Here is a 15063-nt window from a genome sequence, read left to right as displayed (position 1 = left end):
CAGCTTTTGTGACCAGGCCAGACATCCTGAAAGTCTATTCCATGCGCAAGTGACTCCCAAAGTGAGGTATATCTACATTTGTGAAACAAAATGCTTTCATGCAGTATACAGTCATGCCCTTTCATGTGTTCCAAACACCTGCCACATTTCAAAGAATGAGCAACACATTTTTGGCATGAATGCAAAGCGTACCTAAAATGATACTGTTATGTACCTAATGTTGTAGAATAAGCACGCTGGGTGGCTGAGGGCTGACGGCTGGTTGAGTCAAGCAACAGTGGTACATCTTAGAAAAATAAACACAAAAGGCAATCAAGATGTTTCTAGTGGCCTCCTCCAAGAGTAAGATTTAGTCCTTTTTGGAGGATGGTAGCTCTAACTGAAGTTTCTTTAAGAACTTCTGTTGCTGCTCCACTCACTCATTCCTCTGTTTGAGAGCATTAAAGCCCTCCTGAGTTGCACACCCATGTGTGCTGTGCCATTATTTTCACTGGCATTCTGGTGCAGTCCTGTTGCAAGATCGCACTGATGAGGTGATACACCACTGAAAAGTAGGTTGGTAATAATGCGTTGGATGTTGTTTTTACAGTCCTCTAATGCTGAAGACAGAAGAAAAGACAAGAGTCTTAGTGGTGTTGAATAATGGTTAATGCAACCCTGTAATTCAACACTTAAGGCTGAAGAAGTTCCACACGCCTCAATTAACTGGCACATTTAAGAAGTGGGAAGACACCTCTCCTGCGCTAGCAATGGATTTTGCTTAAGCTGCCTTTTATTAATTTTGTTTATTAATTATTAGTTCAGATGGGAATTATGGACAGTCTTGCTTTCAGTCTAGATTTCATTAGTTTTGCTTTTTGTTATTAATTTAGGGGTAAAGTCTAACCCTAACAGTCCAATGCATTGCTGGTTCAAGGTCTTCCCTTTTATCCCCCCCCGAGCTGGTGCTTCCATCTTCTTTATTTGCATTTGATTTTTGCAAGTAAATATTTTTTGTCTGATTAAAAATTCTCTGCAGCAACTTTGTGGCATCTCATGTGTCGTGTTCCTTTAAGCCATGGATTCGGGGACTATAAAAGTGGTGTTATTTTGATATCTTAACCAAATCAAAGTCCCAGTTTAATATTTTCCGTCTGATTACAAAGCACGTCTTGAAATTCTCTCCACAGATGAGCTGAACTCTGCACCCTTTTCACACACTCACTGTTATACAATTGGACATCTAAATTTAGAGTGAGTGTTAAGGTCTGTTGTGTTGTGTATGACTGATGGTGACAGCTGAAGCACAGAAGTGTCAAGAAAGTCTGCAATAGCCTGGAGAAAGACAAGAATAAGCTTTTCTGCTTTTTATCTTCGCTCACATAAAAAAGGGGCTTCCATACAGGCCAGGAGCAAGGTGACTTTCAACTAATGTCATTAACGTTCTTCTAGTGAAGCATTAATGGGGCTAAAGAGAGACCTGAACATTTGCTCAGAAGTTGATTGATGAAAGCAAAATTCCTCTGTTTAACTCACATCTTTGTCGACCCTCAGGCAAAGACAATAAATGCTTCCGAAGCCACTTTCAAAGAAGGTACATAAAACATCAATTTAATTTAAAACAACAGGCAGTGTTCCAAATCTTCTCTAGCCTTTCTTCTAATAATTCTTATTAACCAACCAAGTGTGCATGTTATCCCCTTTTCCAGCTTTAACTCCTCCTTTACATTTCCCCCAGTCAGAGCATCTGCATTCATAGTCATCCCTTCAAAGTCAATAATTAGCTTTTCTGTAAATATATTACATCACCATCACAAGCAGAAAACTGAGAATTATTCCTTTTACTTTGAGAAGAGTTCTGATGACATACGCAAATCTGTGCAGTACTAAGGAGCATTCCCAATACTCCCTACTTTCATTTGATCCAATTTAAGAGATGCATAGGGCCCAGAGCTGCAAAATCCTAGCAGCACTTCCTACAGACTTGCGCAACAGGAAGAGTAAATAATGAACGATATCAACACGGCACTGCTCACTGGGGTTGTAACCTGCGTGCAATATCAACGGCTGTTTTCACAATCAATCTGAAACTAGCATCCTGATAAAATGAGAGCTGCCTGCAACCACAGAATAACTAATTAGAATGGCAGACCTGCAAAATCTACTGGAGTCATTTCAACTGTGCACAGTATCTGTCTTGAACCACAGTTCAACAAACCACAGCCTGAGCAGCCTTGAGCAATGACATCACAGTGAAATCTAAAGCATCAGCCTCTGTGGTCATAGGTCTCTTTCTGATAAGCCAGCTAAATTCTTAGTACTGGGACACAGCGTGACACCACAGCCTGAGAAAGCTCCTGATTTCTGTGCCTGCGTTCATGATACGGTGTTTGGACTCTGGGCCTTAGAACACCAGGGGCTTATCAAGAATTAACCTTCACACAGCAGCGATCCTATATGTAAAATAATTTCTGTGCAACTTTCATCAGCGGGACAGGTGTTTGAGACACGTCTAGGGCTCGGTGAAGCCTAAAAATCCCAAGCTGTGTCTGAGATGGAGCTGACACGCTCATCTCTCTGCAAGGCTAGAGCCCTGCTTACATGCTTGAAATACAAAGCAGGCGGTCCCTTACCTGCCACATTAGAAACCAGATTTGACATGGTAATGAAAATTGATAAAACTATATAGCCCCTAAGCAGAGTTTTAAAGCTTAGTTTCAGGCTCTGACCCTGCGGTGAGCAGAAATGATAGCAATCTGAGCTGTAGATCATCATCACCATTTGGCAGCAAGTTAAAAAAAGAACATAAGCATGACTCCCCCCCCCACCCACCGTTTTTAAATGACTGAAATGAGCCTGATGCCGTCACACCTATAAAACAGTTCATGCTATGATCATCATTGTTTAATATTCTCTCATTCTGCAGGGCTTTATTGTTTTAACAAAATCCATCCCTTCTTTGAAATCTAGTCGGATTATCAGGTTAAAAACACTTGAAAAATAAGAAGGACATTTAAGTAGCAAGCAGAAAGATTGCACAATTTATTGACTTACAGTGTCTATTTACTGTTGGAGGTTCATGTACATGAGGTCAGTGCATGTACCAATGAAGGACAAGGTTTTGTTTCCCCCTTTTACCATCTCGTGTAAAGTGCTCCAGAAATGCAAGCTTCTATTCTTTTTAACTGAGGTTTGTTTTAATTGTCACAATAAGCAAACAGTCGTTCTATAAATCCCTGTAATTTTCACTGTGTTCCCTTTCCCTTGGGTGATAAAAGTGACAGAATAAACAAAACTAGCAGTCTCTAATTAGAAAAGAAAAATGACATTAATTAGCTGAACTTTAACTTGAGCTAATTAAAGTTGAACAAATTAATCTGTTTTAGGATTTGTCAAAACTTTCCACTGATTTTTTTTTTTTTTTTTTTTTGTTAAATCATAAGCATATGACTCAGTGTGGCCTGGTCATAAAACTCTAGGAGTCTTCTTCTTTGTGCATTTCAAGTAACATGATCTAAACTGCTACTGAATTCATTAACCCACTCACACTTTATACATTTACAAATACCACGCACACACACACAAAGGCGAGTTCTGAAGTCGTGCATTCATACTTATATATGTCCGGAGTTCAAGTCTAAGCTGGAGAAGAACATCATGCAACATAGCATAACCTAGTCCACTTTGCATGAAGGGTAACTCGTATTGTAGAACCTTTAACCTTGATAAACAAACCACTAGCTGCAGCAGCATCTTTTCTAGCCACAAGCCTCCTACGTTGCAGAGCTACTAAAGGCGGGATACTAAGACGGAGAAAGAAAGAAAAAAACCACTGTTATGAAGAGCAAGGCCAACAGAAAGAAAAAGATGCCCTGAAGATGCTGGACCCACTAAACAACAAGCACGCATCTGACAGCATCACCTCAGGAAGCAACGTGGATGTCAGCTGACTGAGAAATACGTGCCTGCTCTCGAAGTATCACGCACAGGAAGTTAGGAGACGACTTGCCCTTTATCAGCAACTTGTCATGTAAAACGAAGAGTTTCTGGTAGCGGTTCATTATTTTTGCATAAGCCGAACACCTCTTATCTCCTATGAACGCGTTTTATTCGGCTGACTGGGAGGAGAAAAGGGGGGCGGGGGTGTAAAGCTACTGCGCACGGGTGGGAAACGTAGCTCTATACGACCTCTATTCGCTTGAAGTGTCAAACCTGAAGACGAGGTTGTGTTGTAAACAACGGTTTTTTTCTAGTGTGTGTATGTTTTTAATTCAAGACACGAATGCCACTGCGAGCGTGGGTCTTGCTCGCTTGCCTGGGGACTGGTTTTGGCGACAAGCTGTTTACAAAACCGCCGTTTGAGCCGTGCTTTACCTCCTCCTGAAGTCCTTTTCGTACGGTTTGAGGTAGGGATCCATTTGGAGAAGGCAGCTGAACTCAGGAATTGTAACATTATCTCCCAGGTCTGCCATGGTTTCTCCAGACCAAGCCAATCGAGCACCGACTGCTGCTAGCCGACCGGACAGACTGACAGCTAAAGAACAGAGAGCAGGCATGCACTGTGCGCGAGGCTTTAGTATCCGGAGACAACAGCGAATCAGGGTGCCGCATGCCAAGCCCGTCCCATCACAACGTGCTGTGTTCCAGCAGGTCAGAGAGGAGACAGCTAAACTGTGCAGTGCTGTAGTGTAACTTTAAGGTAACAGCACAGGAAGCATCTGGCGCGTCAGAAGAAAATGAGGATGTTGTATACACATGAGCAGCTTTGTAGGCTGTGGGTTTGCCTGAGTTTGTGGCTCAAAAGAAATTTCATCTGCACAGAAATCGGATTTAACACAGATGTTGAAACATGTGGTAGTCAATTGTTGGATTCACTGTTAGCCTAGAATTACTGTTACTTGGCTGATAGTATCCTGACATGTAGCCCACTGGCTGTACTTTTATCCTCACTAAATGTGGACATTTATTGTCATAAATGATCTTTCCAGAGGCTGCCACTGGCATCTATAACTAACAGGAATTGGCCAACAACTGTGTATTTGAAACAGGTTTAGCAGTCAGCTCCCAGTAACTCCTGTCTACAAGCTGTTGCAGGCAAATGTCACATTTTCCTTCACTCTCATTATCGTCCAAGTCTGTCTCGAGAATTACTGGCTAATATGATAAATATGTTTTTGTAGAGCAGCCACCAGGCTGCAATTTTTCATGAAAAATAAATTGTTTTTGTCTGTGTGTTTGTTTAATTTGCTAGCCACATTAATTTCCCACAGTGTACAGTCCTGTCTCATTTTGGACACTTAGTGAGTCTTTCACTTAAAACAGGAAAACATAAATTTCACAGATGTATCCCAATTATGCTCACTGCCTTTTTATGTCTCGAAAGAAACAAACTCTTTTGATTTGAACACTCCCTTGACTTAATCTTGCAGTTCACAAAGGATATTTTAAGTCCGTCTACTGGTAATGTCTGACAATAAAATCCACTTGTTCTTTGTTATGTCCAAGTCTTTAATGTGGGGTGCAATGAACAGCTCTCTCGGGGCCACTACTGGAGTTTTAGGCCATTTTTAGTTTTTTGTGATATGTTTTTTTCTTTCATTATGAAAATAATTTCTTAGTGACATGTATCAGTGAAATGCAGTATTATTTCACAATTAAACAGGATTTCCCTCAATTTTTGGATGCTTTGTAAATTAAAATGCTGTGCAGTGAGCCGTGCTTATAAAAACGCAGATGAAAATGCATTGCTGTGTGAAAACTTTTTTCTGTACATAACTTCATAGTAAAAGTGCAGCTTTGCATATATATATAAGTGACCTGCCAATCTTCAGTATGCGCTTCTGCATTTCATTTAAAGAGATCCCATGGTAAAAGCACATAAGCATTAGTGTATGTGAGGTGGTGGTTGAGGAGAATGTTAGGTGTTGCTGAACTCCATTGTAATGCAGTGAATGTATGCTTTTCTACAGATTCAGTATCTACTTCACCTGCACTTACTCCTGTTTTGAAGCTATCTTTCTAAAATGCAGAGCTCACACTGTTTTGATCTAATTGTGGCCTCAATAAGTTTTAGCCCAAGCTACTTCACTGAAGTGGCAGAACTAAGTTGAACTCAAGAAGGATAACCTTGCAATAATTTAGATTAAATCCCTGTTGGAAAAGGCTGATAAATATGCACGCCGACTGAAGAAATGGCACAGGTCTTGAAAGCGTTGTCCTTGTCACAAAATAAAACTGTCCCAGCTAAAGGTCATAAAGCGAGTGTCATTCTAAAGAGCCATCTGTTGGTAATAGATGGAACAAGTGTGTTGCCGTCCACCCCAGAAGGTTATGCCAATAAATGTTGTCTCTTTGATTCATAGCTAAATAACACATGTTTATAGGTATCTATGGAAAGACACTTGACTCAGTGATAAAAAAACAGACAAAAAAAATATCATTTAGCTGACAGATCTTAACTTGGCAACCTGGAGCAAGTAGTTGCAACCAGTATATGTGCACAACATCATAATACTTCATATTACAAAAATAGTTTGTTGTCTTAAGTCAAACATTGTTTTTAGCTGTAATGGGTTATTATTTTTTCATTTCCCACAATACCAAAAATGACATTTGTTTTGCCTGCAGATTTCACAAACATAATCATTTATTCTGCAAAGTTCACAACATTGTTTGTCTATGTTTTTTTGACCGTGACAAGAAACTAATGTAAGCCATCTGAGATTGGAATATTTTGTTCGATAACATCAAGATTAATGGAGATCTAACAAAAACAACAGAAAATAGCACTAAGATAGAAATACTAACTGATCTAAATGGGCATAAGCACAAATTTGGATCTAACTTGCAACAGCAGATTGTATTCCATGGTACTGTGAAAAGTTCCTGATTTTTTTTATTTTTTGCATATTTGTCACACTTAAATGTTTAAGATTATTAAATAACTTTTAATATTAGACACAGATAACCATAGTAATACAAAATACTGTTTTTGAACGAGGATTTCATTTATAAAGGGGGAAAAGGTATCCAAACCTACCTCACTCTTCGTGACAAAGCAATTGGCTAATAACTGGTTGTGCTACGCTTGGCAACAAGAACTGCAATCAAGCTTTTGATTGGCAATGAATCTTTCACATTGCTGTGAAAGAATTTTGCTCCACTCTGCTTTGCAAAACTGTTTTACTTCAGCCATATTGGAGGGTATCTGAACAAGGCCATGCCATGCCAATAGGACTGGTAAATGGTAAATGGTCTAATATGGTGCTTTTCTACAGTACTTGAGCACTCACTGCTTTACTACATGCCTCATTCACTCATTCATACAAGCACTGTTTTTCTAAGTGTTTTCTAACATTCATCAGAGAGCAGATTGGGGTTCAGTATCTTGCCCAAGGATACTTTGGCACGCAGACTGGAGTACCATGGGACCTAACCGTCACCCTTCTGATTAGTAAATGACTTGCTCTGCCTACTCAGGTACAGCGACCCCTTTAAGTCCAGACTACTACACTGCTCCAAAATCTTCATTTTGTTTTTGGTTTTTTAGCCATTCAGGTGTGATTCAGATAATTGTCCCTGCTGCATAACCAAAATGTGCTTGAGCTCCAGGGCACAAACTAATGGCCAAATATTCTCCTTCAGCTTTCCTAGTAGAAAGCAGAATTCATGGTTCAAATAATTATGGCAAGTTTTCTGGGTCCTAAAGCAAGAAAGCAGCCTCAGCCCTCTTCATCTTGGGACTCATCAGGATGATTTTTGCAAATGTGAGACAAACCTTTATGTTTTTTTGGTCATCAGTGGTTTTTACTTTGACACTTTTCTGAGGATGCCATTTTTGTCCAGCCTCTTTCTTATTGTTGAATCAAGTACCTTAAACGAGGCAAGTGAGGCCTTCTTTAAATGCTGTTCTGGGCCTTTTGTGACCTCCTGGACTATCTTCAGTGCTCTCTTGGAGTAATTTTGGTAGCCTGGCCACGCCATGGCAGGTTCACCACTGTTCCATGTTTTCTCCTTTTGTGGATAAGGACTCAGCATGTCCCAAAGACTTAGAAATGGCTTTATAACTCTTTCCAAACAAATAGATGCCATTTACTTTTTTTCTTAGGTATTCTTGAGTTTTTTAGATAGTGAAGTGTTACTTTTTGAGATCTTTTAGCCCGCTTTACTTTGTCAGGCAGGTTCTAGTTACATGATTTCTTTGTTTGTGAAATTGAACTTAACTTTCCAAAAATGTGGTTAATCACAATAATTCCTGATTCAACAATTACTTACTACTACAAGTAGGTTTGGTGAGCTTTTTTTTTTTTTAACTTAATACAAAAAATCTTTATCTGGTCTAATATTAAAATGTGTTTGATGATCTTAAACATGTAGCTGTGACCAATATACAAACAAATGTAAGAAATCAGAAACACAAAACATCCCATTCTTGCTATTAAAGTTAAGGCCTTATAAGCATGTTTTTACTCTGTCTACAACCTGAGGATGCTTGGTTAAAGGGAGCTTTATGGATCCTCTATTCCCCTTTGATCAGTCAAAATTAATCTGATGAGTTGATGAGCTCATCTGATGAGTTTATGCATCACAAATAGCACTGCAGATTTCTGAGAAAACCCTACCTTCCATCCTGCCTCTCTTCTGGCCCAAATTTCACCCCAAGAAAATATTATTTAACTTTCCCAAGACACTTGTAACAACTCTGGGTAGTTTTAATTTATTCATTATGAAGAATTCAATTGACATCTGAAGACAAAACCCTAAATATTCTTGGGTTTTGAGCATTTCTTTCTGAGCTATATGTTCCTCTGCAGAATCATATTGAACCAGAAAGACATCACATCAGAGATTCAGAACACAACTGAAATGCCAGCTCTGTGTGACTTAATAGAAGCTGACACAAACAACCTTCTCATTCAACTAAATTGACGTGACTACGCAAGCATGCTACACTGATATCATTTGCAATGAAAAAACACAATTAGTCTTTCAAAACCTATAATTATTCATCAAAGCATTATAGTGCCTCCAAGCTGAGAGAATTACTTTGCAGGGTGTTCAACCAATATAAGACACATCCAGGGCAAAAATTATAGCTGTTAGAAGATAGAGAATTGAGCAGGGATGACACAGAATGCTAAGACTTTATTTCTAAAAGCATGGCTTTGAGAAACAATAGAAAAAAGTAGAGAAGCTGAAACGTTTTATAAACAAACAAAATGTATAAGGAGAACATCCAGGCGAAGAAACCACTGACTCGAGGAAAAAATATGTAAATTATTTTAAGTGCATCTCACAGAAACAGAAAAACCTATTCAGAGGTCTTCAGTCCTTTTTTGTATATGACAATTCACCCTTGTAAAGATTTTTTTTTATAAAATATTGCAAAATATTAAATTTTGATCAAAAGTTCCTTTGTTCAAAACATATACATATAGATTTACAGGTGAAATGTCTTATTTCATTTGCAGCTCATGTAACAGACATGACCACCTCATATGGAAATACTAAATCACATCCAATGATTGTAATGGTCATGAAAATAAACAGTACCGACAAAGCTCATGAGCACAGAAAAACAAGACAAAGAAAATCGAGATTTCTAAAGGGTTAGGGTTAGCTACTCACATGGAAATCCCAGTTTTCAATTGTCATAGCCAAGTGGCAAAGCGAAACGGACAGAGCATTTCAACATGAATATAAATGAATTTTGGATGCCTCTCATTTTCTTTGGAAGTCTCTCATTAAAATCCATATTTCGAAATTAAACACATTCTCCAAGGATTGTAGCTCTGAAACTGTCTGTGCAAGACCCGGTTAAGATTAAGATCATGTATTTTGAATAGTGAATAAGATATCTGTGTTTGTGTGTGCACTGCATCCCAACAATCGATGTGAGAAAAAACCTTTTCAGGGAGCATATTTTCAAATAAAAAATCATCTTCAAATTTTAGCTGTGAGACAAGAGCACAGTCGGCACTTGTGTTTGTGAAGAAGATTCAAAGATCTATTTTATTCGCATCGATGCAAACTACATTACTTAAAAGTAATAAAAAGATAAGTTAGTGATTCTGGAAATGCATCCATCCCACATTATAATTAGTATACATTTAGCATAGAGTCTCAAATTGGTACCAACTTCAGAGTCTGTGGAATTGACTATTACCTAATTCCTCATCAGACAATTGTGTTCAAAGTGTTTTGTGATTTATTGTCCATAAACATGCAATTAACAGTACAGTTTCTTTGGCAACAATCCTGGGAAATCAGAGCAATACAAATTAAAGTGCTCATGCACTTATTGCAACTGATTTCAGAAACACAAAGAGGAAAAGAACAATGAAAGAAGTAAAACAGGATACAGAAATATGATTTAGACATGAGACAGACAACCCCCTTCTATTGAAAATCAAATTAGATGTCAGGGATCAGTGTGCTGAAATACTGCAACCTATATAATTCCTTTGAAAGACGGATGACGCTGCGCCATGAATGCCACCAAGTGAGAAGGTTAGCACTGAGCAATAAAGGGAACCAGAGAAATGGGGATGAAGCTAATGAGAGGTGATAAGATTCACTCCAGCCTTCAATTTCAAGGATGAAGGGATCTCAGAAAGGACCAGAGACTGACACGAGGATAGAGATCTTTAATGAGAGTCAATAGAGCAGATGGAAGCACCGATATTGGTATGTGAGGCTGAACACAAAGCATGTGCTAATGACAGTTTCGGAAACTCTGAGCTACATAAAACATTTCGCAGGGTTGAAAGCTATCCAGATGATAGAAGATTTCAAATATGTGGTGCGATGTGGTCACGGTTGCTGATGTAGGTTGAGGACACGAGGAGGCAAGCAGAACCTATATCGGCACACTCAGGGTTTTTGGCAAAACTCATTTATGAATTTCAGACTAGTCAGCCCCTGCAGCAGAAGTGAATTGTTAACACCTGACCCCACAATATAACAGGCCAAATGGCTTAAATCAAGCAGAAAGGGCTCAGGGGACACTGTCAAAGGAAGAGGGCGAAAAGGCCGAATTTCAGCTGGGCGTCAGCAAGGGGAAGTCAAGACTTCTTTAACAGAAACAATGAGACAATTGTCAAGTAAGGTTAGAGAAAAATAATTACACTGGCCTTTCGGTATTAAAGAAAACACATATCCCGATGACTAATTCAGTATGTGCTGTGTGATTATTGGCTTACATGCACAGTTTGAGAATACCATTTCCCGTCTTCCTTCCAAGCCTTGACAATTATAATCCCACCATGTCTAAAACCTGCTGTGTTTCAGATATTTTCGAATGGCAATATGCTGTGTGATTATGTTGCAAATCAAAAAGGGTTGAATTCAAGGAGTCAGTCCATCTACTGAAATGCTGAAAAGCATAAAGAAATATTCTAGATTAGATTCGAAAATCAACATAACCCATATTTTGACTCTGAGACTAAACCTTGAAACAGCACTGTATTAAATCATAAGTGTCCAATTTCCATTTCATTGCCAAGATGAATGAGGCTTCAAACAATGAATGACTGTGTTGTATTTATATCTAGTTTGCAGTGTGTATTTATGTTTCCACGGCCCTTCAAGATGAAGCAGTGAAACAAAAACAACAATTCTCAGTAAGGACAAGAAACAAAAGTAGATTCACACCTAATCTGAGCAGACATAATAGAAGATCATTTATATTCCTGCGTGATGCTGCTATTCAGGAAGACGTACCAAAAACACTGCAACAAAACGAATAGATATTCAAAGTTATGTTGTTGCGTTTCTTCTTTTGTTTCAAAGAAGACATGAACTAAAGAAAGAAACTTTGGTGTGGTCCTCTGATTTTCTTATTTGAATATTGTCTAGAAATGTTGTTTGAACTGCAACGTGATAATGAAGTAAACATTTTCACGTGAGGCTTTCAGGTTCCTTTCACACATCTTTAAGCCTTAAACAGCGCTCAAACAACACTGGCATTAAAATAAGTAACTGAAAATGCACAAAGCATATCTTACATTAACTGATGTATGTACTCCCTATGCTTTAAACACATAAATCTCTAAAGTTGAAGAGCCCACGATTTAACTGAACATGCCGATGACAGCATAGGATGCAGTTCATTTCAAAGAGATCCCCAGTTCATCACAGACTTAATACAGAGACACTATCTTTAGACTGTGGGAGGAATCTGTTCTGTTAATGTAGGTCAGCTATAAACACAGAATATCTGTTCATTTTACTTTTTATTATATTTATTCATTTTAGCATTTTTCCACATAATTTACATTGGCATCAACGGGACTCACCGTTGCATCATATTTTGTATTTGCGTCAGAGTATCAGTAATACAGTATATCTAGTGTATACAGTCTGACAAAGAGAGACACCTATGGGCCATTTGGAATCCCACTCACTGCATGTCTCGAGACTGCTGGAGGAAGCCGAAGCATCTAGAGAGACACGAGAAGAACATGTAAACTCCACACAGAAAGGTCCCGGACTAGATTTGAACCCGGGACATTCTGCAGCGAGGGTGTTAAAAATGTGATGACTTTGCATCACATTATGTAAACTGCCGAGTTCCTGTTCAAAGTTACTTTATGTCGAAGTTGAGCTGAGCCATACTGACTGCCATCTGTTTCCAGTCAAACCTACATGCTGTAAAAAGGAGGAAATACTGTCTGTATACTATTTATTAATTCGATGCAAATATTAGGAGACCTGGCATAGCTGCATGGTGGTCTTGATATAGTAGTTACATGTCTCTCTCCCAGTCTATGCTGTGCAAAATTCATTGTTGGGGTGCAGCCAGAGCATACAAATCATCAGACCTGTTAGAGTTTTAAAATATGGGTTAACAAAACATCACACAATATGCTCTGAATATCAACTTATAACAACAGGAGAAATCATTGCGGGAGCAAAAATCCACACACTATTTATATTGTCGATTAAAACACAGACCTCCAGATAGAACAAGCAATATTTAGTTGTGATGGTTGTGAAGGATTATTAATTATTAACATAACACTGCTTGTCATGTTTTGAAATTATTTTTCAAAAATATCTTGTTTGGGCTGAATTGGTATTTGGTAGAAAAGATTCTGTAATCATTTGACATTACTGAGTACCCCACTGAAAAGCATGGATAACAAAGATTATTCTGCAGAGTTTAAAACTGCTTATCTTTGCAGACCATAATTACCCCACCCCTCACACACACACACACACACATCCATCAGCCTTTTAATTTACCTGTTTACCCAAAGTTTTTATAAAACTTTGTTCATCCATTTCTGTCATTTCATTTCACACGTCTAACCTCACTGTGCTGTAAATCAGGCTTTAGATTTAGTTGACTTGTCCATAATTTTACAGTCACTAGAGGTATATATAAAGGGAGCTACAATTAAGAATCCCTCAGTCACACCAGCTAAATACAACATTATGTTTACAAATGACTGAGAACAAACATATATAAGGAAGGAGACAGGACTTGAAATTGAACCCTGTGGGACCCCACAATTTATGATTGGTGAGAGGACGATAAATTGCTTGCAGCGACAGAAAAGGTTCTATAGGAAATGTAGTAACTCAGCAAGCACAGTGCTATATCTCTGATACCCACCCAGTGCTTGAGGCAGTCAATTAAAATTGCATGATCTACAGTATAAAAAGCCTCACTGAGGTTTAAAGGATTAAAATCGAACATTCCCCAGCATACACTTTTAAAAGAAGGTCATTTGTTACTTTAAGAAGGCAATTCTTGGTGCTGCATGGACATTTAAAATTTTACTAGCGCTTTAAGAACATGTTGATCTATTTCTCTAAAAGAGCAACTTATTTAAAATGTGTCTTTAAAAAAATGAAGGGGCAAAGAAATTTACTGATGTAGTACCTTAAAATATTTTAAACTCTGATCTGTGAGAGAGCTGCTGGAAAGTTTTGGTTTTAGGCCTCAAAAATAAATCCAAAGAGTCAGCCTTATACTCACTTTGAATGCAAGGATAGATTTAAAAGTTGATTGGAATACCTGAAAAAAATAATCTACCTCTAAATAGTTAGAATCTCATATTTTCAGGATTTGATTGAAAAATTAGTGAGCCCTTAGTGCCATTACTGGCACAGTGGTTAACTATGAGGTTTGTTTCTCTCAACGGGACTCAGAAAATATGACAAGGCTTTCGTTATGTGATAAAAGGCAGTTTAATAACCATCCATTCAGTATCCAACTCTTGCTCTCCCACTTTAAAGACCACCTTCTGTGGCCTCATGCTACCATTCAAATTTGCTTGGCTGCTTTGAAAGAGACCCATTACAAAGAGTGATATATGATTATCTCCACAAGTCTCAAGTTCAGGTTTGCAGATGGTGAATTAGTTGTCATTTCCTCTTTGGCCTCTGAACTAGTGAAAGCTTGCAAGGCAGACCATTTGAAAAACTTCAATTGGTTGATGATGTCACAGGAGTTTAATTTAACAGCGCCTTCAAAATAAGAGAAGCGTGGAGCATGTGGTATAGAATGTAACAGAATCAAGGATGCAGCTTCACTGTGGGTTTATTGTCCCTCAATATTAATGCTGTGGTAAGGATATATTCACAGAGGTGCAGCAAAAATGAAAATAAAGTATTCAGATTTACAAGTATGTTCTATTTAGTATTTAGAACAAAGGTCACAACATGTCATAATGATAGTTATCATATATCTCCAAACATATTAGCCTTTTTACAGGAAATTAAGAGTTTCTAATTAATATTAACTATGAACAAAGCAAAGGGATGAGCATTAAAAAAAATAATCAGCCTGATTTTAAACTGATATTCCAACATTCGAGTACAACAACGTAAAATAAAACAATCAAAAGCTCATTTGTAGGAATTCTTTAAGGTTGTTTTTTTGTGAATAAACTCTGACAATGACATGCAATTTTAGGAGAGCAGTTACAATGCAGCTGTGAAGAGATATTAAACTTCGGATTGCACAATAAATCTTTTCCATTCAAACATACAGATCCTGTGAAGGTTTCTAAGGAGATCATATCCCAGCATGCACTGTGCAATAAACACCCTTGACAGGTTGCCAGTCAAATGGAC

At 38.2% G+C, this 15063-nt stretch overlaps 1 protein-coding gene across 1 annotated transcript in view; it reads right to left on the bottom strand.

Annotated features, from left to right (window-relative positions):
* Positions 1-4609, bottom strand: part of gbe1b (glucan (1,4-alpha-), branching enzyme 1b) — a 106636-nt gene extending 102027 nt beyond the window's left edge. Inside the window, exon 1 of the mRNA XM_085380978.1 lies at positions 4354-4609. Coding sequence (XP_085237104.1) covers positions 4354-4535 — 182 coding nt within the window. The 5' untranslated portion in view covers positions 4536-4609. The remainder of the gene's footprint in view (positions 1-4353) is intronic.
* Positions 4610-15063: the final 10454 nt, after the last annotated feature.

This window comes from Rhamphochromis longiceps, linkage group LG14 (assembly GCF_057381845.1).
Source record: "Rhamphochromis longiceps isolate RC_006_pf linkage group LG14, R_longiceps_female_GT1.1, whole genome shotgun sequence".
Taxonomy (NCBI): domain Eukaryota; kingdom Metazoa; phylum Chordata; class Actinopteri; order Cichliformes; family Cichlidae; genus Rhamphochromis; species Rhamphochromis longiceps.
This window is presented reverse-complemented; position numbering and strand designations above follow the sequence as displayed.